Below are 26882 nucleotides of genomic sequence, written 5' to 3' on the forward strand. Positions count from 1 at the left end.
AGTACAGTCTAGGTCAGGGATGACAGGTCTTACCTGGGTCCCATCCTTGAGGGAGCACACCTCCATCTGGGCTTACTGGCGGGTGGTAACAGGGTAGGCTTCCGGGGATACATCCAGGGAGAAGGCTGAATTTAAATGTCCCAAATCGTTGCCCAACAAAACCTCTCCAGGTAAGTACTGCATTATTCCCACTTCCACTTCTTTGGCCCCTGAACCCCAATCAAGGTGAACCCTGGCAGTGGGGAGCCGCATAACATTTCCCCCGGCCACCCGCACAGCCACAGACCTTCCCGTCTGCTCTGCCGGGTTTATCATTCGGGACTGTATCAGGGTAATAGTAGCTCCCGTGTCCCGCAGTCCCTGGGCAGCCCGACCATTAATCCACACAGCTTGTCGATGGTGCAAACGATTATCTGTAGTGGCAGCTTGCACAGGGTCTGCCTCATGTAGAATTCCAATATTCTCCTCACTTGGGCAAGTCACATCATCTCTCTCCAGACAGTGTGCAGCAGCCCGGGCAGGTCCAAGGGGCCTGTTGTTCCGTGCGTCCTTTGAAACATTCTGTGGACAATACCTCCTAACATGCCCTGCTTGGTTGCATCTGTAGCAGAGGTCCCCTTTTCCTCGTGAAGATGGTAGCTGAGTGGGGCCGGGGATCGACGGCTGGTGTGGAGGGGCAACGCTCCGTGGAATGTTGGGGACAGGCCGAGCTGGGGTCTTAGGCTCTGGTTGTACAGTCCGCCTTGAATCCACGTATTGGTCAGCTAGGGTGGCAGCTTCATCTACTGTGACTGGCCGCCGATACTTTACCCAGTCTCTAACTTCATGTGGGGTATGATCGTAGAATTGCTCCAGGAGGATTAGCTGGAGCGCATCTGCCATGGTAACAGCTTGGCACCGGGTCATCCAACTCTTCGCTGCTCGGGTCATTTGATGAGCCCATTCTGTGTAAGGCTCTCTCTCCTTTCGGCGGAGGTTGCGAAACCTCAAACGGTGTGCCTCTGGAGTAATGCCGAAGCGAGCCAATAGTCTTTCTTTTACCCTGTCATAGTCCTGGCTGATCTTGTCAGGGACATTATAGTACGCCTCTGCAGCCCTTCCTGTGAGACGGCTGACCAGGAGCGTGACCCAATCTGTTTTATTGACACCTTGGAGACCGCATTGCCGCTCAAAAATTTGCAGGTAAACATCCATCTCATCTTTACCATCTTGAAAAATGCGGAAGGCAGCATAGGGTAGCTTTTTGCGGGCTGCTGGATCTTCCCGGTTGAACATAACTGACGCTTCTTGGTCCCGCTGGAGTTCAGCCATTCGCAGCTGGGACACCTCTTGTAACACTTGACTGATAACCTCCTGCGGGGGGTGAGTACCATACAAGGCCAGTCGCCACTGGACGTCACGCTGGAACTCTGTCGCCTCTGAGGTATCTGCTGGTGGGTTGCTGGCCTGGTCAATCTCCATTAGTTCGGTGATGAGAGTTGCTTTGGATTTGTTGCTGGAGACTTTTCCACAGGCTTCCAAGAGATCCTTCAAGGTGCTACGCTTGAGTCTGGCGTAGTGATGTTCCATCTGCTGTTAGGAGCAGGGGGTCCCGGTGGTGATTTGGGTGTGCCTAGGCAAGAGGAAGCATCCCACAGCTTGCCACCAATTGTGACGGATACTATCCCACACTCCGCTGAGTGCTTCCATCAGTAATACTGCTTCCTCCAGTCTGACCATTAGAGAGATATATTCTTATAGCTGCATTGAATACAAGTCTAGCGGAAAATAGCTTGTAGAATCTTGAATGCTTTATTGGACAGAACACAGCCTTTTTATACACATTTAACACAAGGGGTTAGATAACGAGGTAGGGCTGACTCATGGATACCCCCCCCCCCCCCAGCAAAACCTTAAAAGACAATTATATAATTAACATGTTAATTAACACAACACTTAAGGCAGCCCAGGTGACCAGACAGTTCGTCTCCTCATGTCAATGTGATCAGCTCTTTCAAGAATCATGTATTGTTCAGAATTAACAACCAAATAACAGGGTGAATGTGGACAGAAAAAGGTCCTTGCAGCCAGTGTCCGTGACACCTTGATCTCATCAGACCACAGGACATGGTTCCAGTAATCCATGTCCTTAGTCTGCTTGTCTTCAGCAAACTGTTTGTGGGCTTTCCTGTACATCATCTTTAGAAGAGGCTTCCTTCTGGGACGACAGCCATGCAGACCAATTTGATGCAGTGTGCAGCATATGGTCTGAGCACTGACAGGCTGACCCCTCACCCCTTCAACCTCTGCAGCAATGCTGGCAGTACTCATATGTCTATTTCCCAAAGACAACCTCTGGAGCACATGCACTCAACTTCTTTGGTCGACCATGGCGAGGCCTGTTCTGAGTGGAACCTGTCCTGTTAAACCGCTGTATAGTCTTGGCCACCGTGCTACAGCTCAGTTTCAGGGTCTTGGCAATCTTCTTATAGCCTAGGCTATCTTTATGTAGAGCAACAATTTTTTTTTTCAGATCGTCAGATAGTTCTTTGCCATGAGGTGCCATGTTGAATTCCCAGTGACCAGTATGAGAGAGTGAGAGTGATAACACCAAATTTAACATACCTGTTCCCCAGTCACACCTCGTAACACTAACGAGTCACATTACACCGGGGAGGGAAAATGACTATTTGGGCCCAATTTGGACATTTTCACTTAGGTGTGTATTCACTTTTGTTGCCAGCGGTTTAGACATTAATAGCTGTGTGTTGAGTTATTTTGAGGAGTCAGCAAATTTACACTGTTATACAAGCTGTATACTCACTACTATAATAAAATATTTACAAAAATGTGAGGGGTGTACTCACTTTTGTGAGATACTGTATATATATATATATATATATATATATATATATAAACAGAGGTGTATATTACAGGCCTATAATACACCACTCAGCGCCACAGAAAACAACCGCTATTTAGAAGTAGCCAGCATAGGTAATGACATAGCAAAAGTATACAAAAGCTCCCAAAAGCACCCAAATGGTTTGTGAAAACAAGGGTGTGGAGACTGAGCTGCCGTTTAAAACAAAATACACACAATAGTATAAAAAACGTATGGACAGTAAATGTGATAGTCATATACTAAAAACAGCGCTAGTGTTGAGCAAATGTAAACATATAAATAATGTGTGGCCAACTTCACACAGAAAGTCCTTAGGAACAGTGAAGCAAAAACAGTGGTTCAGAGAGTGTTCAAAGTAGATCCTATAGAGTGTCACAGCATGCACCTTCCACTGATCAATCCAATTCCACAATGCGTGAACACACTCCCCTCAGGGGGTTAAACTCACGAGAGCTAAAATATAAAAAAGCCTCCAAGGGAAGAAAATCTCTGAGCCAAACTGATATCAACACTTTTCCAGGAGATAAGTAAATGGTAGGGCTCCAAGAAGGATCATAAACAAAAAAAAAGCGCACATATCGTAATCCCGTTTATTATTAATAAAAACCCATCACATCACACATCCCCCATCAATATATATGTACTAGACAAAAGCAATCATAGAGCATAAAGAGTGAAAACACTGTGCACTGCACCGTAGGGACGTCCGGTAGTTCCGTCTAGGAAATCAAGGAGCGATAGAAAACACTTCCTCATTCCGGGTCCAGCAGCGGTGGAGCGCACGCGTCACTTCTGGCGTCGTGTAGGTCACGCCCTGACACATTTCGTCATATCCTGACTTCAACAGAGGGCGTGCCTACACAACAAAACAGAAGGTCTTAAATTGTCCTGCCCAAACCTCCGCAGCCAATCACAGCATACAGCGCGTCGACAGGCGCAAGTCGACACGACTAAAGTAAACAGTTACGGCTTCCTACGGGAGGGGAAGAGGGACAAAAAACCTCACTGCACTAATTACATAAACAGGCAAAATGAACCAAAACGATGAATAATGAAGAGGCTAAGACGGTTGTAAACCAACCCTCCATAGCGTCTCATAACCCAGATATTCAATCTTATATCATTAAGTTCCATTACAGTACATAACATATAATCCTATATCGTTAAGGTTACATTACAGTACATAACATAATACTAATCAATATATCATTAACATAGTCGTCAGACGAGTCTGATACTCAATCATGCTACGACTAAAATAGTGCATTTAAGCAAATAAGATGAAAGACATGATAGTTTCTAAAAACCTCAAGACAATATATATGTATGTAAAAACGTACATAAAAAATACATATAAAATACATATACAGAAATTATCTCAAATTGCACATATATAGAAACAATTAAAATGTAGAATAAAAATAGAATAAAAACTACTCGGATAAATTGACCTTTTCTAAATAAAATATCAAATTAATAGTCACTTATGAAGCAATTGATGTCTAAGTCGACATTTAACCCCTTTGGCGATAAAGTATCTGCCAAAAAAATCCATTGGGTCTCTCTCTTAGATAAGTCCCTGACCAAATTGGAACCCCTCCACTGCAGTTTTAAGTGATCTATGCCCCAAAATTTCAGACCAGAGGGGTCCTGGTTATGCATCAATTTAAAATGGAGTGAAACATTGTGGTCTTTGAAACCTATTTTTATATTAGCTATATGCTCTGCACTTCTAATTTTCAGAAGCCTCTTAGTGCGTCCTACGTAAATAAAACCACACGGACATTGCAGAGCATAGACCACATAAGAAGTGTTGCAGGTAATAAAATCTTTGATGGTAAATTCTTTATTGTTAAAAGTTGATGTAAACCTCTCAAGGGCCCTCAGTGGCCTATTTACTTCTTTGCAAGCCCGACACTTCCTGCAACAGAAAAAAACATCTCTAACCCAAAAGGTAGAAGGCCTCGCAGGAGGGTCTAGCACTTTTTTTACTATTTTATCAGCAAAGCTCAATGACTTCCTATAGATAAACCCTGGTTTACAGGGTAATACTGAGTGCAAAACTTTGTCCATAAGCAGGACATGCCAGTGCATGGAAAAAATATCTTCCACCTCTCTGTATTGAGAGTGGAAGCCTGAAAAAACTCCACTCATGACTGTCATTTTTCTAGATAGGGTGAGCTTCCTCCAAAAGAGTATCTCTAGGTAGCATAGCTAATTCCTGAATCGTGGCATCCAATGCTTCTTCATAATAGCCTTTTTCAATAAACTTCTTCTTTATAATTTGAGCTTGTGATATAAAATCCACTTCATTAGAACAGTTCCTTTTCACTCTAGTAAGCTGGCCCTTAGGAATATTTTTTAACCACATAGGGTGATGGCCACTGCCAATAGGTAGGTAACTGTTAGAGTCAGTAGGCTTGAAGTACACTTTAGTTCCCAACCTGTTTCCTTGCCTAAAAATACTGACATCTAAAAAATGGATATCACTTTGACTATATTCGCTAGTCAACTTGATATTTTTCGTGTTTGAATTTAGTTCCCTTAAGAATGGGACAATTTAAGCCTGTCTGTTTTGTCGTGTAGGCACACCCTCTGTTGAAGTCAGGATATGACGAAACGAGTCAGGGCGTGACCTACATGACGCCGGAAGTGACGCGTGCGATCCACCACTGCTGGACCCGGAACGAGGAAGTGGTTTCTATCGCTCCTTGATTTCCTAGACGGAACTACCGGACGTCCCTACGGTGCAGTGCACAGTGTTTTCACTCTTTTATGCTCTATTATTGCTTTTGTCTAGTAAGTATACATTGATGGGGGATGTGTGATGTGATGGGTTTTTATGCATAATAAACGGGATTACGCTATGTGCGCTTTTCTTTTGTTTATGATCCTTCTTGTAGCCCTACCATCTACTTATCTCCTGGAAAAGTGTTGATATCAGTTTGGCTCAGAGATTTTCTTCCCTTGGAGGCTTTTTTATATTTTAGCTCTGGTGAGTTTAATCCCCTGAGGGGAGTGTGTTCACAGTGAAGGGAAAGATGATTAATGCGCTACCCAAAAAAACAAAAACAAAAGACAGCTGCTACAAACCAAGTGACCAAAAGGAAAACAAATATGAAATAAATTGTAGCGCTAAAAACACATGTATTAGTAGTAAATATAAAGTTCAAAGTGCATATATGCGTAGTGTCCCAAGAAATAAAAACAAATATGTAATCCTAAAGGAACAAAAGTCCACAGTGGAAAAGAATAATCCGTGTGAATAATCTTGTCTGCTTCCCAACCGTCAGCTTGTATATCATCAACTTAAGCGAATAGATGAAATACGCTTACCAGAGACGTTGGATTCTACTGCCATAAGCATAGAATCAATGGAGCTTAGTGCCACCCAGGGCGAAGTAGTGGAATGTTGGAGGCAAGGGTAGAGCCTCTGCAAGACTGGGACATCCCCTCTTTATCCGCCAAAGCAGAGCCAAAGATGAATTCCAGAAAACGAAGTGGTTCCTCAGTTCCCCTGGACTGGTAGAAGTCCTCAGCACTGGCTGGGTGGTCAGAGGCAGCATTGCAAGCTGGGAGTGTGTTCACGCATGGTGGAATTGGATTGATCGGTGGAAGGTGCACGCTGTGACACTCTATAGGATCTACTTTGAACACTCTCTGAACCACTGTTTTTGCTTCACTGTTCCTAAGGACTTTCTGTGTGAAGTTGGCCACAAATTATTTACATGTTTACATTTGCTCAACACTAGCGCTGTTTTTAGTATATGACTATCACATTTACTGTCCATACGTTTTTTTATACTATTGTGTGTATATATATATATATATACACACACACACACACACACACACACACACAAACATACACACACAGTTACAATAAGCTTATGAAAACATTAAATAACATTTTGGAATCAGATAATCTTACCTCTGAATCACGTATTTGTTTAAAATCTTTCATAGTTGGGAAGTCTGGACTTCCAACCTTTTGCCATTCCAGAAATGGGTTTGTTAATGCATTATCAATGTAATACATTACATACAAAAGATCTGAAATGGTAAGAGATACATTTGGTTTGTATGGTAAACGATATGTAGTGAATTTGTGCAATATATACTGCTATATTTGTTATATAATGATTATTAAACGATAACTATTGTATAGGCAGCATTCATACTGTATGTTTTCTTTGTGTCACATATTTTCCTTTCAGTATTAAAGGAGAAATAGAACTCAAGGGTCACTGACTCTTAGGAGAAAGACCAGAAGAATGTACTGGGTCATACCTGAGAAATGTTACATTAATAAGGATTTCCAGACCCTTCTTACATGTCTGCACTACATTCTCACCTCTTGCTAACCTGCATGCATTCTTTCAGTGTCCCAGAGTGGGTTCAATGACCTTCATTTTATGAGCACATTCTGATCATTAAACAGATGAAAGGAATGAACATGGCACAGTAAAAGAAGATGAACCAGTTTCTCAATATCTAGGAGGCCTTTTTTATGTCTTCCAACCCAATTTATAACTAGCCTTTGCAGTAAGATACACATGGAAGGGCTTTGCATATCACAAACATACATAACATTTCCCAGCACACTTACTAGCTAACCTGCAAAAAGAAAAACATAAAAAAAAATGAAAAAAACTATTTGACCACCAACTCACAGTAAAACAGATAAAGTGGATAAATTAAGGGCAGGTATGCCTGAAGAGACCCCACTCCTCCTAAAGCCGGCCACACACAGAGCGAATTTTTGTCCTAACAACCACAGGATTCTCCCATCAACACAGACAGTGTTGACAGGGGAATCTCTCCTGCCGAGCCAACAGGAAAGCCGTCCCCACCGGGAGAAGGCAATCATTATTGCTAGCAGCTACAGTATGCCAGCTGCTAGCGATAATTGCATGCAAAATCTGGCAGGCTGGTTGTACCCAACTTGATTAGTTGATTCACTTGGTACATTCAGCCTACCCATACATGGTTCGCATCTCAGCTGGTTCCTGCTGAACTGACCTAGATTTGAACCATCTATGGCCGGCCTTAAAGGCACAGGTACACATTAGCTGCCCAGCAAGAGTACAATGGCAGCTGAAGGCATCCAGTCCCCACTCTAAATCTAACGAACAAACTATATAAAAAGATTTCTTAAAGGCTCTTAAGGCATGAGCATGTTTCTATCATGACTAGGAAACTATAATGCATTTGTGTCCATTTTATTTTCAAGCTTATCTCTTGTCAGCCCCCCCCCCCTCCCCCACTAGCTAACTGCCCAATTAAAAAATATATATATTTGCCTAGAAATAAGCTTTACATTTTATGCTTAAAAATTTCCAGAGCACTGTGGGTAAGCTAAAGAGATATTTTGGCATGGGCTGCCTGCTTTTAATCTTCAGTTGTCTGGCTTAAACGTTGAAGAGAGCCATCTGAAAATGCACTGCAAACAAATCACTAATTTGTGTGTAAATTTCAACAAGTTTTTTTTATAGTTATGACCATTATATATAGAGAAAATATAAACCAAACAGGATACTTTTCCTTTAAACAGAAAAAGATATAAATGCGGTACCAGGGGCTTTGCTAACCCAAATGTCACTGGACAGTTTCACCAGTGCCTCCTTCCCATTGGTCAGCATTCACCAATACTTTGGGAACGTTTATAGTTCTTGACTGCTGAAAAGGAAAGAAAAGGGGTTGCAATACAAAATTATCCTGGGTAAGAAAGAGGGCCTAGGGCTGTCTGCAATCATATGACATTGAATCAGGGGGCCATAGTGTAAATCACTGCCCTCTTATGGCCAGAGTCAATGTGTGATCAATGCAAAGACCTATATCTTGTATCACTGACTGTCATGCTACAGACTGTAACCTTTAGAGACATGCTTTAAGGCTTATTCAAACTCATAGAAAAAAATAATGATTCTCTAAGCAGAAGCATAATCCCAAGGATTCAAACTTAAATTTATATACCTGTGAGTGAATATAGGCTGGGGTAAAACTATAGCCATGTGGCTGCTAAGAGGTCTAGAGGCAGAAGGTGCCTGGGGACAATGCTTACTGTGTTACTCAATGGCATCACTAGTCCACCTAAATTGGGCCTGTAAGTGCCATGAAACATTTTATACCTCCACATTAAAATGTGAACCTGTTCCTCAGTACTCCTTCTAGATAATGCCCACCAAGGCATTGTGATAGAGGTTTTTTGCTTTCCTCCTGCAAAGACTTGCTGCAGCTAAATCATTTGTAAAAAATGGTGTGGATTCTCCATAATTACCAGGGTGCATTCTCCATAATTACCGCTACCTGATCTTTGTAATTTTTTGATGATCTACGAATATGTGAGTTAATTTCCTATATCTTTAATAAACCAGTGTTTACGTTATTACGCTATGTGAGTTTTTTCATCCATTTTTCGCATGGCATATGGTTTGTGGCCTTCCATCGAGATATTACTTTCTATGAATGTTGAGGATAACTGTGAATGTTTAATAGCCGCCCTATTTTGGAATCTATTGAGGATATCAAAAGGGGATGTACCTTTTTGACCAGTTGGTCTCCATGCCTTTTTGACTTGGATGACATAAGTTTCCCCAAGTCAACAACCTCTGGTAAGCCTTTAATATCTTCAGGTGACGGCTCTTTCTACCGTTATTACCCTTCCTGGTTATTTTGGTCGCCTTTAAACGTCTACACAGCCTCCTCACATACCCTCTATGTTAATCTGTGAGTCAATATGTGTGTCTAAGGAGATATATTCTTGTGACCTGTGTGTCTCACAGCCTTTTGTGACTTGGCCGGCATAAGTCGTCCCAGGTCATTTATTTTTGGTAAGCACCCTAAGACCCTGGGTGGTGGCTTTTTCACTTCCTCTTCAATTTCCTACATCATTGGTGGACTTTGATAATTTGGTTCCCTGTGGTGTTAATCCCATTTAGGACTTTTTTGGACTGTATTTGCCTTTCACTTTATGTTTATTTATATTCGCATCACTGTCCACATGGTTTGATGTTTTTATAATTTATATATTATATACTCAGTGTACCATTTCCCTTTATTTTAACACTGCAGGGGTTCTTTGCACATTGGTTCACATTTTTTGTATGCTATATATGTATTCATCTAACTTCTTCATACTAATATCTAACCATATGGTATGCCATTATTTATATATACACTTTTTATTTGATTTTGAGATGCCATTTTTTTTGGAGTATATAGCGCCACACTTTTTTATACATTTACTTACTACTTGGGTCTACAGGTGTGTTGGCAGCTGTTCACTCCCTCTTTTTACGCAGCGCTGTATTATTTAATATTTATTGGCTGTGGGGCTGAAAGCATAGGTCAGAGTCCGTGATTACACCTAGAATCTTGGAATGCGGGGACGGGATAACAGTTGTGCCATCGATCTTGACAGAGAAATCAGGGAAAGAGGCCCATGCTGGAGGAAATATTATGAGCGCAGTTTTGGATACACTGAGTTTGAGGAAATGGTGTGACATTCTGGCTGATATGTCTGTTAGTAAATTTGTGATACGTGAGGAGACTGAGGGAGTGAGCCGAGGGGTAGAGAGATAAATTTGGGTGTTGTCAGCGCAGAGATAGTATTGGAAACCATGGGAGACCTAGAATGTTGTGCAACAAATAAAACAGAACATTAAAAGGGCTTGCTTAATGAAAAGCTGAAAAAAATTACCTTTTGATTTGGGGAAATTTGTGAAATTTAATGTTAAAAACTTTATATCTGTAGACGTTTTGTTATCATCAGATGCGTAAAGTAGTATGGTTGATTGCCAACTGTCAGACTGAATGTCTTTTTCAGGATCATGTGTGCTTGCTATGACTCCAATAATATTATCATTGATGGACTTATTATCATCGATGTATATTTGTGTGGAAATATGTACTTCACCTGCAAAAAAAATAGAAATAAATATATATATTTCCTGGTCCACCTCACATCAGCACACAACGGGTTAACACCTCCTCCGGAGCCCCATAGGAGCACCTGTTCCTATCTGAAAAAAGACGGCCCTTCCCCCAACTAAGGTGTTCATTTTTGGTCATGGTCCATGCCACCTGTTGATTGCAGTTAGTAAGCAATTTGTTTGCAGCATCCCCTGCTGCCGAACCTACCCCTCCATGTTCAGCCTCTCATGGAGTTGGAAGACCCTGAATGCTGGTGGTAAATCCTTCTAAAAACTGGGTGCCCTTTGTGCCAGGGCCGCAGGCAAAATGATGCTTAAACAGTATTGATATTGTACAGGTGTGGTATTATAAAAGCTCTGCAATGTCATCATTGCCTCTCCCTTGGGGTTTTTTTCCTGCCTTTTAAATGCAGCTCGCCGCACTGCTCTCCTGGCTTTATTGTCAGTGTCACGTACCTTACGGTGGAGCCCAAAATTATGAGCGCGGTCCAAGCACCCCTGGTGGTGGGTACAGAGAGTGCAAGGGCAACAAAAGGGTGCAGGTGCCTGCAGGCAGAAGGCTAGAGCTTGGAGACACAGGAACCTCTGCTGAGAAGATGTGGAAACTGATCACCAGACTCGTTGAGCGGGAGCCAGATCAGGATCAACTGCAGAATCAGGAACAGGCAGGAGTTGGCAACAGGCTGGCAGCGGGGTACAGAATCAGAAGGCAAAACCGTAGTCAGCAACAGGCAGAGGTTGGCAACAGGCTGGCAGCGGGAAGATCCAAGAGAATGGTCAGAGGACAGCCGGGTTTTCAGGAACAAAAGGTGAATCAGGCAGAGTAGTAACAGGAGCACAGGGAAAAGCTGAAGACGATCCAGCACTGATACTAGGTAGACTCTCTGTTTATATAGGGCGCCGTGCGCCAGGACTTGCGGAAGCGTGCAAGAGTTAGCACATGCCCACTCTAGATCTCATTTGTCTCTGACTAAGGTTCCGTGCATGTGCATTGGCATTAGCGGAACGGGGGTTGGCAGCTGCTGCACAGAGATGGGTGCTTGCTGTGTGAGTTCTCCAACAGTAAGTCTGAGAGCAGCTGTGAATGATGACACAGGGAGGCAGGGAGATGGGCAGCACGGGATGGGAATCACCAGTCACCATGCAATGGCGTAAATGATCTTGGAGGTCTGGTATGGATTTGGGGGAGACCCCATGTTTTTTTAAAAAAAACATTTTTTCATTGACTTTTATCTATATTACCGGAATCCGTCAATACATTACAGCCGTGAGCAATTTTAAATTACATTTTTTCCTTTAGAAATTTAATTTTGCTGTGGGACTGTAAAACACATGAGAAAGATGCACCACTTTACAGGCAGACTAAGGAGACCCCCAGGCACAATATTTAATGGAATATTTCATTTTTATTGAGTGCACAGCAGGAAGACTTCAATTTCTTACACATAGTCAAGTTACTAACAGTGTACTTGGTCAAAAGAGGAATGTGTACAATCTTTTCATTTAGCCATCAGGTCCTCAAGGGTCATCCACTGTTGGGTTACCAGGATAATTAGACTGGCATGCAGGACGTAGGGCTTTCTGCTCTGAAACAATTGCAAGCTTATTTAATTAGAGGGGTGGCAGGTTTTGGGGCAGTTATGCCAGGATTGCTGGGAAAATATATGTAAGATGGCTAGCTTGAAGGTCTTGTGTGGCCTTCATTCAACCTTACAAACTAAATGTGTGGTCAGCAAGTTTGGGACAATACAGATCAATTCTTTTTGGCTTTAGCAGCTTTTCTTTGATTGTCAGTGTCTCTTTTCATTTGTTCTCTCCCATCCTTTTATTAAGCTATGGTATATCCCGTTGTGTGCTGACATGAGGTGGGCCAGGAAAACGGAAAATTGTTATCAAATACTTACAGTAATTTTCCTTTCCTGGCCCATTCTCATGTCAGCACAGGACTCCCCCCCAGTGGCCTATCGCAGGCCAGGTTATTGAACACCTTTGTTGGGGGAGGGGCTGTCTTATTTAGCTAGGAACAGGTGATCCTATGGGGCTTTAGAGGAGGTGTTAACCCATCGTGTACTGACATGAGGATGGGCCAGGAAAGGAAAATTACGGTAAGTATTTGATAACAATTTTCCGTTATATACACACATATATTGCCAAAAGTATTGGGATGCCTGCCTTTACACGCACATGAACTTTAATGGAATTCCAATCTTAGTCCATAGGGTTCAATATTGAGTAGGCCCACCCTTTGCAGCTGTAACAACTTCAACTCTTTTGGGAAGGCTGTCCACAAGGTTTGGGAGTGTGTCTATGGCAAATGACCATTCTTCCAGAAGTGCATTTGTGAGATCAGGCACTGATGTTGGACGAGAAGGCCTGGCTCACAGTCTCTGCTCTAATTCATCCTAATGGTGTTCTATCAGGTTGAGGTCAGGTGCAGGCCAGTTAAGTTCCTCCACCCCAAACTCACTCATCCATGTCTTAATGGACCTTGCTTGTGCACTGTTGTGCATCCATTTTGGAGCAGGAATGGGCCATACCCAAGTTGGGGAACATGAAATTGTCCAAAATGTCTTGGTATGCTGACGCCTTAAGAATTCCCTTCACTGGAACTAAGGAGTCAAGCCCAACTCCTGAGAAACAACCCCATACCATAAGCCCCCCCCCCCCCCCAACAAATGATTTGGCCCAGTGCACACAGCAAGGTTCATAAAGACATGGATGAGCGAGTTTGGGGTGGAGGAACTTGACTGGCCTGCACAGGGTCTTGACTTCAACCAAATACAACACTTTTGGGATGAATTAGAGCAGAGACTGCGAGCCAGGCCTTCTCGTCCACATTAGTGCCTGACCTCACATATGCACTTCATGAAGAATGGACAAACATCCACATAGAGGAAGAAATAAATAAGATGGAGAATCTAACACTCACACGCAGCACAAACGCGAAAAAATACTACAAGCTTTGGAGGTTATGGAATATGTTTGTCCTCTCTGAAGAAGAGGCAGCTCTTTTCGGATCATAATCATCCGACTAGCAACATTTGCTGACTACCTTTATTGAAATGAACCATCATCATCTCACCACCCCCCCCCCCCCTTTCTCTATAGCCTCTTCTATTTTCTTTTCTTCTTTTTAACCTCTTGTTCTTATGAAAATGGAAAAAGGTGTGGGCAGCTCCAAATATTCCCTTAAGTAGTCCACCTCGTGGACGTATATCCAGTTAGTTGTTTCATGGTTCGACGTGTTATATGTTACTTCTAATGTATCTGGATATATTGTTGGCTATATATTATGAATGTAATGACTTGGATCTGCCTTTCCTGGTTTAAATAAAATATTTGAAAAAAAAACATCCCCATAAGTACACTCCTAAACCTTGTGGACAGCCTTCCCAGAAGAGTTGAAGCTGTTATAGCTGCAAAGAGTGGGCCAACTCAATATTGAACCCTACAGACTAGTGCCCCATACACACGGTCGGATTTTCCGACAGAAAATGTTTGATGGGAGCCTGTTGTCAGAAATTCCGACGTGTGTAGGCTCCATGGGACATTTTCCATCGGAATTTCCGTCACACAAAATTTGACATCTGGATCTCAAATTTTCCGACAACAAAATCCATTGCCGTAAATTCCAATCGTGTGTACACAATTCCGACGCACAAAGTTCCACGCATGCTCGGAATCAAGCAGAAAAGCCACACTGGCTATTGAACTTCATTTTTCTCGGCTCATCGTACGTGTTGTACGTCACTGCGTTCTTGACGTTTGGAATTTCCGACAAGATTTGTGCGACGTGTGTATGCAAGACAAGTTTGAGCCAACATCCGTTGGAAAAAATCCATGGATTTTGTTGTCGGAATGTCCGATCGCGTGTACGGGGCATAAGACTGGTATGCCATTAAAGTTCATGTGCGTCTAAAGGCAGGGGTCCCAATACTTTTGCCAATATAATGTATATACATATGCACACACAGTATAACCAAAAGGTGTATCTCATCATGTTGGCGCCGGCAACAGGAACCCATCCATGATCCCAAGTATATAATAAACAATGGCATTGCAGCAACACTCAATCTTTTTTTATTTACAGTGGGGACGGAAAGTATTCAGACCCCCTTAAATTTTTCACTGTTTGTTATGTTGCAACCATTTGCTAAAATCATTTTAGTTCATTTTTTTTCCTCATTAATGTACACACAGCATCCCATATTGACAGAAAAACACAGAATTGTTGACATTTTTGCAGATTTATTAAAAAAGAAAAACTGAAATATCACATGGTCCTAAGTATTCAGACCCTTTGCCCAGTATTTAGTAGATGTACCCTTTTGATCTAATACAGCCATGAGTCTTTTTGGGAAAGATGCAACAAGTTTTTCACACCTGGATTTGGGGATCCTCTGCCATTCCTCCTTGCAGATCCTCTCCAGTTCTGTCAGGTTGGATGGTAAACGTTGGTGGACAGCCATTTTTAGGTCTCTCCAGAGATGCTCAATTGGGTTTAATCAGGGCTCTGGCTGGGCCATTTAAGAACAGTCACGGGGTTGTTGTGAAGCCACTCCTTCGTTATTTTAGCTGTGTGCTTAGGGTCATTGTCTTGTTGGAAGGTAAACCTTCAGCCCAGGCTGAGGTCCTGAGCACTCTGGAGAAGGTTTTCGTCCAGGATATCCCTGTACTTGGCTGCATTCATCTTTCCCTCAATTGCAACCAGTCGTTCTGTCCCTGCAGCTGAAAAACACCCCCACAGCATGATGCTCCCACCACCATGCTTCAGTGTTGGGACTGTATTGGACAGGTGATAAGCAGTGCCTGGTTTTCTCCACACATACCGCTTAGAAATATCTTTACCTCTCTCACCAAGGCTCTTCTCCCCCGATAGCTCAGTTTGGCCAGACGGCCAGCTCTAGGAAGGGTTCTGGTCATCCCAAATGTGTTCCATTTAAAGGATTATGGAGGCCACTGTGCTCTTAGGAACCTTAAGTGGGGCAGAAATGTTTTTGTAACCTTGGCCGGATCTGTGCCTTGCCACAATTCTGTCTCTGAGCATTTCAGGCAGTTCCTTTGACCTCATGATTCTCATTTGCTCTGACATGCACTGTGAGCTGTAAGGTCTTATATAGACAGGTGTGTGGCTTTCCTAATCAAGTCCAATCAGTATAATCAAACAGAGCTTTACTCAAATGAAGGTGTAGAACCATCTCAAGGAAGATCAGAAGAAATGGACAGCACCTGAGTTAAATATATGAGTGTCACAGCCAAGGGTCTGAATACTTAGGACCATGTGATATTTCAGTTTTTATTTTTTAATAAATCTGCAAAAATGTCAACAATTCTGTGTTTTTCTGTCAATATGGGGTGCTGTGTGTACATTAATGAGGAAAAAAATGAACTTAAATTATTTTAGCAAATGGCTGAAATATAACAAAGAGTGAAACATTTAAGGGGGTCTGAATACTTTCCTTCCCCACTGTATATAAAATAGTGATAGCTTTACAAAATTATAAAAGGCAACAGTTTCAGATTCTTTCACTCAATCCTTTCTCAAGCTATTAGTAACATCTCAACATTTTAACAAACTTTATAGATACAAAGAGCAACTAAACTGGAAATTCCAATACAATCATTTTTATATTAACACTGAACTTATTATTTGCTGCCTTCAACAAATGTTCTCCATCATCCCATAAAGATAAACTTGTAGAATTAACATTAGGTAGGAATTTTGTGGGAAAAAAAGACGAACCATTTCACAACTAAGATCCATGGCTATCAATCCTGTTCAAATTGAAAGTGTAACTAAAGGCAAAACTTTTTTTTCATTTTGGATAGAGTAAGGGGGGGTTAAAACCCTGGTTGTTTTGGGGTTTTCTTTTGGGGGGGATTGCCATCTATGTACCATTGGGGAGATATCCCTTCACGCTCTGTCCTATAGCTAAAACAGGAAATGAGAGGAAATCCCTCCAAAGTGAGGGAATCCCTGTGTGTCACCAGAGTCATCAGAACTAGTGTCCTGATCGGAAAACTTCCCCTCTACTAGCGTTCTGACGTTAACCCAAAATGGTGGATTTTCTTTAACTTTTGCTTTCGATGATGACGGCAAATAGGACAAATAGAGAGGGTGAATCTTCCTAACAGGGGCACACACAACAATAAAAACTGACAGGGGTTCTAATCCCTCTCCACTCTATACAAAACATAAAAAAGTGCCTTTGTCTTTAGTTATACTTTAAGAAGAGGGAGTAACTGAGAATTAGTATTAAAAAAAGACAGAGGTGAAAGGGATTAATGATTAAAATACCTTGCATTGAACGGGACTCCATGAGGTTTTAATCTACATTTATTTTTGTGAATGGAGAGGGGGTTAATAAAATGAATTTAGTTCCACTGGTCTCGCTCGCTGCAATATAATAAATGTTTACTTTTGGGTTTAAAGGGGAGTTCTGCTTAAAAAAAATAAATAAAAGTCAGCAGCTACAAATACTGCAGCTGCTGCCTTTTAATAATCGGACGCTTACCTGTCCCAGGGTCCAACGATGCGGGGGCCCACTCGTCTCCCCCTCCTCTCTGCGGTGCTGGTATTGTAACTGTGGGCACCCAGCTGTGGCTTTTTTTGTCGGTCAATCGGAAAACGGTTCTCAGACCTGCGTCTGATTGGCTGAAATGAGGATCAGTGTTCAATATTCATTCCCTGTTGTAACACCTAGGTGGGCTCATGGCGCAATGCTCTGAGCCCACCCTATTTTGAAGCCTATTAGAGCCTATGGCTCTAATCAGGTGCTTCAAAAAAACACCCCCGCCGCTGTAATTCAGGCACCTGGCGTACTGAAAGGGGCCGGACGCTTGAATAGGGGGTGGCGGTGGCGGCAGTGGATAAATTCATGTTATGCATAAATCTTTCCATTAACCATATAGGGGGTGGCGTGGATAGAGGGTGCAGTGCCCAGGCACCCCTAATGGATGGGCTGCCACTGGTCCATACAGAGGAAACAGACTTAGATGTGGTGGCTGTATCAGTTTTCTTCTCTTTGCCCCCCCCCCCCCCCATTTTCACCTGGTGATCTGGTCAGTAACAGACCTCATACCTCATATATTGGTGAGATACAACTCTGGAGGAATGAGCACAGGAGACACAGAAGACTGTCACGTTGTCAGTCTGGGGAGGAGGGTAGTGTTAAATGTATTAGCAGATTTAGATACACTAACAAATTAAAACCAAACTCCAGCTCCCAATTTATAATCAGTTATAGCAAACAGTTTGTTTTTCCTTTTGGGAAAAAGGTTTCACATGAATAAATAAAAGCTGATTATTTAAGCACCCCTGCCAGTGTTAAATGATCTGCCTCATCCATGTAAACTGATACAGTCTGTTGGAGAGCTTGTACTTTTGAAAAACAACAGATTTGCTGGCTGGATCACCAGATGAAAAAGAAGGAAGAAAGCCTTAAGAAAATGAATACAGTCATCATATCTAGGAATTGGCAAGCTGCTTTTGGGTTAAATACCATTTTAATGTCCATACAGAGGAACAGACTTTCATTTATTGAGCTTGTGGAAGTGTCAATGGACTGTGTGTGGTAATCATAACAGTTATGTTCCACTGATACCTACAAGTCCTTCTGCCACAGCGGGTATAACTTATATGCATCATTTTTTGTTTTTCGGGCAAACCAATCGACAGTCAAATTGTGGTCTAGTACAACATATACTTTTTTCTTACTTTTGAATTTTAAATGTGACATTTTATTAAAGCTTTGTCATTTGCCATGTTTTGTTGTATGAGAAAAGATGAAACATGTACCTAATAATGCCAGCAAGCCCATTACAGTTAGCACTGGTTTTCTCACCATCTGGACATGCGGGGGCTTAGTGTTGTTCATCTGGAATCTTGCTGTCAGTGTCCTCTGAGTAAAGTAGTGAGGGTAATAGTTCATGAAGGCATTATCATTACTTAGCAAGCTGTAGTTCATTCTTTGACTATCATTTGACAGCATGTAGTCTAAGTGTTCATCTATTACCTAAAACATAGAAATCACAGTAGTAAAAGTAAAATAAGTAATATAACCAAACACAGACAAATAAATAAATACAATTTTTACACTCCTACCAATGTATGGCAGAACTAAAAAATAATGCTAACTTAAATGAATATCATCATACTACATCATACTAATTTATACTTTTCATTATATAAAAAAATAAATTTTTCTGTTGCATATTATGAACTGATGTCAAGGAACCACAATGTACAAAAATTGGCCTTTGTTAAGCTTAGTCATCAGCTAAGCAGATGATGGAAAAGATCTTAGCAATACTTTGCCAGTGGTTGTCTTACTAAGAAGATAAAGCTCATCTTGTAGTTTATACCTAATTATATAAATACAGATACAACAACAAAACCAAACAAAAAACACACGTGTTTTGATACTTAGTACATGCACGCGAAAGCGACCTACACATGCACCCATCATTAGTGTCTACTGAAGTGGATTTGCTATAAATCTACTATAAACCAGTTGACATAGGGTGAATTCACTAAAGGCAAATAGACAATGAAGTTATTTACCAAAGCCAACTCCACTGTGCACTACAAGTGCACTTGGAAGTGAAGTCGCTGTAGATCTAAGGTGGGACATGCAAGGAATATAAAAAACAGCATTTTTACTTGCACATGATTGGATGATAGAAATCAGCAGAGCTTCCCCTCATTTCAGATTTTCCCCTCAGATCTACAGCGACTGAACTTCCAAGTGCACTTGTAGTGCAAAGTGCATTTGCCTTTAGTAAATCAACCCCTATGCACTCTGTAAGTGCAGTTGCTCCAGAGCAGTGGCGGCCAGTAGTAACATTCTTTGGGGTGCGGCAAACAATACCCCCCCCCCAGTCAGTCAGCCGGCACTTCTGCTGGGCTCCCGACGGCGGCCGGCTCTCCCTTCCCCAGTCTCCACAAGTGATGGCTCTAGCTTCCGTTTCCTCCTTCTCGCAAGCCAATCGGGAGTCTTCTCTTTTCGGCCAATCAGACCTGCTTCTGATTGGCCAGATTGAGCATCAGTGTTACAACAGCGAATATTCATCCGCTGTTTTAACACCTGGGTAATTCAGGCGCCCAACGTCCTGAAAGGGGCCAGATGCCTGAATAGGGTGTGGCAGCAGCAGCCGTGGATAGATTTGTGCCATGCATGAATCTATCTATTAGTCTTCTAGGGGGTGGTGTGGAGAGAGGGGGTGGTGCCCGGGTGCCCCTATTGGATGAGCCACCACTGCTCCAGAGCTTTGCAAATGAAGGGAATCTCTGTTGACTTACATCCAATCATGTCCAAGCAAAAATACAGCTTTTTTTTCCTTGCATGTGACTGGGTGATCTTTGCAAAATGAAGCTTCACTTTATTTACTAAGCTACGAAGCAACTGCACTTGCAAAGTGCACAATCTATTTGCCTTTAGTAACATTAACCTCATAAGGAGCTAACCTTTTACTCTATGCAGCATAAGGGTAAAAAGAACAAGAATATTCAATGTTTTTACATTGTAACAGTTCCCAGTTTTTTATTTTTATTTTTAAGACAAATCAAAAACTAAAACACATGAAAAAATGACTATGGCGCAACTTTGTCCCGTATTTTCCTGTTGAAAAAAGGCAGCTCTGGTGACAACTGTTCTACTAGCATCACAAGAGCATGCTGGTGTCTAAACTGTGTTCAATGTATGTATTAGATGTAAATACTGCTGTTAGATACAGTTGTGCTCATAAGTTTACATACCCTGGCAGAATTTATGATTTCTTGGCCATTTTTCAGAGAATATGAATAATAACACAAAAACATTTATCTCACTCATGGTTAGTGTTTGGCTGAAGCCATTTATTATCAATCAAGTGTGTTTACTCTTTTTAAATCATAATGGCAACAGAAACTACCCTGATCAAAAGTTTACATACCCTGGTGATTTTGGCTTAATAGCATGCACACAAGTTGACACAAAGGGGTTTGAATAGCTATTAAAGGTAACCATCCTCACCTGTGATCTGTTTGCTTGTAATTAGTGTGTGTGTGTGTGTGTGTGTGTGTGTGTGTGTGTGTGTGTATGTGTGTGTGTGTGTATGTGCTTGTGTGCGTGTGCGTGTGTGTGTGTGTATAAAAGGTCAATGAGTTTTTGGACTCCTGACAGACCCTTGCATCTTTCATCCAGTGCTGCACTCACGTTTCTGGATTCTGAGTCATGGGGAAAGCAAAAGAATTGTCAAATGATCTGCGGGAAAAGGTAGTTGAACTGTATAAAACAGGAAAGGGATATAAAAAGATATCCAAGGAATTGAAAATGCCAATCAGCAGTGTTCAAACTCTAATCAAGAAGTGGAAAATGAGGGGTTCTGTTAAAACCAAACCACGATCAGGTAGACCAACTAAAATTTCAGCCACAACTGCCAGGAAAATTGTTTGGGATGCAAAGAAAACCCACAAATAACTTAAGATGAAATACAGGACTCTCTGAAAACATGTGGTGTGGCTGTTTCAAGATGCACAATAAGGAGGCACTTGAAGAAAGATGGACTGCATGGTCGACTCACCAGAAGAAATCCACTACTACACAAATGCCACAAAGTATCCCGCTTACAATACGCCAAACAGCACAGGGACAAGCCTCAAACCTTCTGGCACAAAGTCATTTGGAGTGATGAGACCAAAATTGAGCTTATTGGCCACAACCATAAACACTACATTTGGAGAAGAGTCACCAAGGCCTATGATGAAAGGTACGCCATTTCTACTGTGAAACATGGAGGTGGATTGCTAATGTTTTGGGGATGTGTGAGCTACAAAGGCACAGAAAATTTGGTCAAAATTGTTGGCAAGATGAATGCAGTATGTTATCAAAAAATACTGGAGGAACATTTGCATTCATCAGCCAGGAAGCTGCGCATGGGACGTACTTGGAAATTCCAACATGACAATGATCCAAAACACAAGGCCAAGTCGACCTGTCATTGGCTACAGCAGAATAAAGTGAAGGTTCTGGAGTGGTCATCTCAGTCTCCTGATCTCAAAATCATTGAGTCACCCTGGGGAGATATCAAACCTGTAGTTCATGCAAAAAAGGAATGGGCAGCTTTACCATCTGAGAAGATAACATCCACAAATACCACAAAAGACTTCAAGTTTGGTGTGTATTGCTAGAGTTTTTTTTTTTCTTGGGAGGGTGCATGTGATCAGCACAGGGCCAATCAGCACCGTCCAGACGGAGGATCAGGGGAGAATGAAAACTCCTCCTACAAGCTTTACTAGGAACTAAGAAAGGGTGTTTATCAGTTAATATTTACTAAAATAATTGCATTCCCATGTTCTGTGTACTGTGGGAGACTAGAGACAGTGAATGTAGGTTCTGGGTTTAGCAACACTTTAAGTACTGTACTGAGACTGAACATGAATGCAAAAAGAGATGATTGTGGCATATACAATTAAGAGTGATGCAGCTTTAGCTACAAACATTGATAGAACATAATTGCTGCACAAATCTTTTAGTAGTTTACTTTCATAAAAGCATACTTTTCACACCCAACTTTGCAGTCAGGTATGATTTTATAAAACTAGTAGTCAGGTATCATTTTCTGTAACTGTCAGTGTACAGAACTATCACTGGTTTGATGAGTTTTCTGTTTCCAGCTATATTTCACTTATCACAATGCTGAAACCCGCAATGGGGCTATAGAAGAAAAGTTACATTTGCTGAAATCCTTGCAAAGCACTTACCAAAGTAGCACTGTTTTGTTCACAGCACATTTGTAATTACACTTTAAATGCTTAGCAGTATTAGTAATAGCTAATGTGATTAGTGATAAAAGTACACCAATGTAGGAACAAGACAAGTACACAAATGAGAAGCACAAGGCAACCAAGATAGTACCATGGATGGCAACAAACTATGGGATCTGAAGAGACGCTGGGTGACTAAGAATACAATTAGCAGAATACTAAACACAAGGGGTCAAAGCACACACACAGGGTGTTATGGGAAAATTATAATGTACATTGCTAAGGGTCAAGACAAGGTTATAAACTTCAAGCAGAACTTTACCCAAAACAACTTGATAAAAAAAGAATGTTCTTTAGCAAGGAACATACATTCCACGTTAATATTTATGCTTTCAAAATGAGTGTGTGCTGAAAGCTGCCTTCAGTATTGCTCCTGTTTCTTCTTGCCAGAGGCTGCCATTTTGCTGAAGCCCAGAGCCCCTGAGCAGCAGTAAATCTTTAGGTTGTCAGCAGATCGGCCTCTAGTGGCTCTGATTTTTGGCACTATGCTGAGAATAGAAAACAACTGAAGCTGTGCAGAGCAGGGTGAGACAGTGCATTACTGGATTTTAAACAGTATAAGAACTTATTTTTAATGTTTTACATAGCTACAGTATATCTTCAAAAGAGGCCAGCCTGAAGTGATCTAGCACGAGCTAATTTTGTGATTAAAGTTCCAGTTTTGGCAGCAAGGTTCAGCTGAGGAATAATGCTCAAGCCCAGAAGCAGCTGAGAGTCATTTGCTGGTGGCTGCTGTGAACACTGCCAAGTGTTTTTTAGGGTCAAACACCGGCAGGATAACACACTGACTGCTAGGACTTTACACAGTCATTCCCTATATCCACAATAACATTCACCTAAACTTTTCATCTTCTGCCTAATCCCTTTTTCTGCCCTTCTCAGCAATCTACATTCAAAATGTCAAATGTAATTGTGCAATGCTTATAAATGACTGCATCACTCATGTACCACTTGTGTATCTGATCACATCAATAAATACTCTCATTTTAATTATTAACATTTCCAATGATTCCCACGCTCTTGGTATCATTGCTAGTATAATTACAGCACTTTTTTTGTTCTGCTTTTCACCTTTACTACCATGGCAGCATATGTGACATCCCCCCTCCATGACTGTGGTGTAGACCATCCAACCAGTGGGTCTGCTTCATCATTGTATATAGGGACTGACTTGAATGTTGGAAAGAGTGTGTGAATTTCGGAAACAGTGTTGATTTCTTGCTCCAAAATGGGAAATGATTTTCCACTTCCCTGCAACAATTGAAAGAAGAAAAAATATGTAGCAAGTAGAAACTAAAAGTGTAAGCTGTTAAACCATGCAATGTAGCTTTATAACCACAAGAGGGCATTAAGCTATAAGAATAGCAGTTGGGTTTCTGATGAATGCCATTTCATGTTTTTCACTTACACACATTAATTAACATTAAACAAGGAAGCTGAAAACTATCACAGGTGTGTCCATGTGTAGACCAAAAGATTAGAGTAGGGCAAACAATATGAAATGACGTCTGAGCTTGAACATTCCCAGAACCTCTGGAGCAGTGGAGGCCTGAGTGGGTGGACCACTTTGTAAGGCCTGGTTCACACCTATGTTTTTTTTTTTTTTGTGCATTTTCAGTTTTGCAGAAACTACAGTCCATTTAACATTGGTTCCTATGGATGTAGTTCACATCTGTGCATTTTATGGAAAGGGCCAGGGACTTTTTTTCTGGTTTTTGGTTCCATAGACTTCAATGGATCAAAAGTGTGTATTAAAAAACGCAACATGCATCTGCATAGCTCCCAACTGTCCCTGATTTGGAGTGACTGTTCCTGATTTGAAGCAATGTCCCTCTGTTCCTCATCCCTCCTCATTTGTGCCTCATTTTGGTCTGATCTATATAGCTGTATATAAAATGCACTTTTTATCTTTCAAAAAGTGTTTTCCAGCCCTAAACCTTTCATCCAATTTCTAAATTGCTGCATTTGTAAATTTTAAAAGCCAATATAAAGGAATAGTAGTGGTAAAAAAAAGCCCTTGTAGATTTAACCACTTCGCATCCAGGCCAATTCTGACATTTCGCTCCTACATGTCAAAAATCATAATTTCTTTGCTATAAAATTACATAGAATCCCCAAACATTATATATGTTTCTTTAGCAGAGACCCTAGAGAATACAATGGCGGTCATTGCAACTTTTTATCTTGCACAGTATTTGCGCAGCAATTTTTCAAACGCGTTTTTTTTTTTTTTTAAAAAAACAGTTTAATGCTTTAAAAAAAAAAAAAACAGCAAAGTTAGCCAAATTTTTTTCCATAATGTGAAAGATGAAGTTATGCCGAGTAAATAGATACCTAACATGTCACGCTTCAAAATTGCACATGCTCGTGGAATGGCGCCAAACTTTGGTACTTAAAAATCCCCATAGGCGATGCTTTAAAATTTTTTACTGGTTACATGTTTTGAGTTACAGATTAGGTCTAGGGCTAGAATTATTGCTCTCGCTCTAACGTTCGTGGCGATACCTCACATGTGTGGTTTGAACACCATTTTCATATGTGGGCGGGACTTACGTATGCGTTAGCTTCTGCGTGCGAGCTCATGGGGACAGGGGCACTTTAAAAAAAAAAATTTTTATTATTATTGTTAATTTTACTTAAAATTTTTTATTTTGACACTTTAAAAAAAAAAAAAAAAATTGATCACTTTTATTCCTATTACAAGGAATGTAAACATCCCTTGTAATAGGAATATAACATAACAAGTCCTCTTTACAGTGAGATATGGGGTCAATAAGACCCCATATCTCACCACTAGGCTGGGAAGCCTAAAATCAAAAAAAAAAAAAAAAAAAAAAAAAAAAAAAAAAAAAAGGATCACCGCTTCCCAGCCGAGGCGGCGCCGTTTTTTTTAATGCAGAGGCCGGGCGTGACGTCATAACATCGCGCCCGGCCTCCGAACGATCATAGAGACTCCGGTGGCCATCTGGTCCGCCAGAAATCTCTATGATCTACATCAGGCGCTGGCGGATCCGCTCTCTGACTCACCGATCGCTGAGGTGAGTCGGTAGAAGCACCGGAGGGCGGCGGGAGGGGGGACGTCCCCTTTCGCCCCCCGTAAGAACGATCAAGCGGTGGAACAGCCGCTATGATCATTCTTATGGTGTATGGAATCGCCGGCTGAAAATGCTGGTATCTGAATGATGTCTGTAGCCTCAGGCATCATTCAGATATAACCCCCGAAAGTCGAGGCCGTCATATGACTGACTAAGAATATTAATTAACCTTTTTTTTTTTTTTTTTTTTTTTTTTTTATTAATTCTCCTTTAACCACTTCAGCCCCGGAAGAATTTCCCCCCTTCCTGACCAGAGCACTTTTTGCGATTCGGCACTGCGTCGCTTTAACTGACAATTGCGCCGTCGTGCGATGTGGCTCCCAAACAAAATTGACGTCCTTTTTTTCCCACAAATAGAGCTTTCTTTTGGTGGTATTTGATCACCTCTGCGGTTTTTATTTTTTGCGCTATAAACAAAAAAATAGCGACAATTTTGAAAAAACGCATTATTTTTTACTTTTTGCTATAATAAATATCCCCAAATAATATTTTAAAAAACAGTTTTTTACTCAGTTTAGGCCGATACGTATTCTTCTACATATTTTTGGTATAAAAAAAAAAAAAAAAATCGCAATAAGCGTTTATCGATTGATTTGTGCAAAAGTTATAGCGTCTACAAAATAGGGGATTTTTATTGTGACTGCGACATTATGGTGGACACATCAAACATTTTTGGCACATTTTTGGGACCATTGTCATTTATACAGCAATCAGTGCTATACAAATGCACGGATTCCTGTGTAAATGACACTGATAGTGAAGGGGTTAACCACTAGGGGGCAGTGCAGGGGTTAAGTATGTCCTGGGTAGGGTTTCTAACTGTGGGGGGGCGTGGCAACATGTGACACGTCACTGATCTCTGCTCCCTATCACAGGTTGCAGAGATCAGTGACACTATCACTAGGCAGAACAGGGAGATGCTTGTTTACATTAGCATCTCCCCGTTCTTTCTCTCTGTGAAGCAATTGCAGGTATCCCCACGGCGATCGAGTCCGGGGGACCCGCGACCCGACTCACGGAGCTCCCGGCCGGCGCACGCGTGCGCCGCCAGTGGTGTGCATGCAATGGCATAGCTGCAAATTTGAAGGGACGTACGGGTACGCCCATTTGCCCAGCCGTGACATTCTGCCGACGTACATCGGCGTGTGCCGGTTGGGAACCGG

The 26882-nt window shown here is 41.6% G+C and overlaps 1 protein-coding gene across 4 annotated transcripts in view; it reads right to left on the bottom strand.

Moving 5' to 3' along the window:
- IDUA (alpha-L-iduronidase) overlaps window positions 1–26882 on the bottom strand; it is a 244971-nt gene that overhangs the window by 26584 nt on the left and 191505 nt on the right. For 2 of the 4 annotated variants that reach the window (XM_073597576.1, XM_073597584.1), the window contains exons 7-10: window positions 23696–23875; window positions 18617–18833; window positions 10587–10802; window positions 6816–6937 (exon numbers count right to left, since the gene is read on the bottom strand). In XM_073597576.1, coding sequence (XP_073453677.1) covers window positions 6816–6937; window positions 10587–10802; window positions 18617–18833; window positions 23696–23875 — 735 coding nt within the window. The remainder of the gene's footprint in view (window positions 1–6815; window positions 6938–10586; window positions 10803–18616; window positions 18834–23695; window positions 23876–26882) is intronic. The other 2 variants (XM_073597591.1, XM_073597596.1) reach the window with 2 other exon arrangements.

This window comes from Aquarana catesbeiana, linkage group LG01 (assembly GCF_042186555.1).
Source record: "Aquarana catesbeiana isolate 2022-GZ linkage group LG01, ASM4218655v1, whole genome shotgun sequence".
Lineage (NCBI taxonomy): Eukaryota > Metazoa > Chordata > Amphibia > Anura > Ranidae > Aquarana > Aquarana catesbeiana.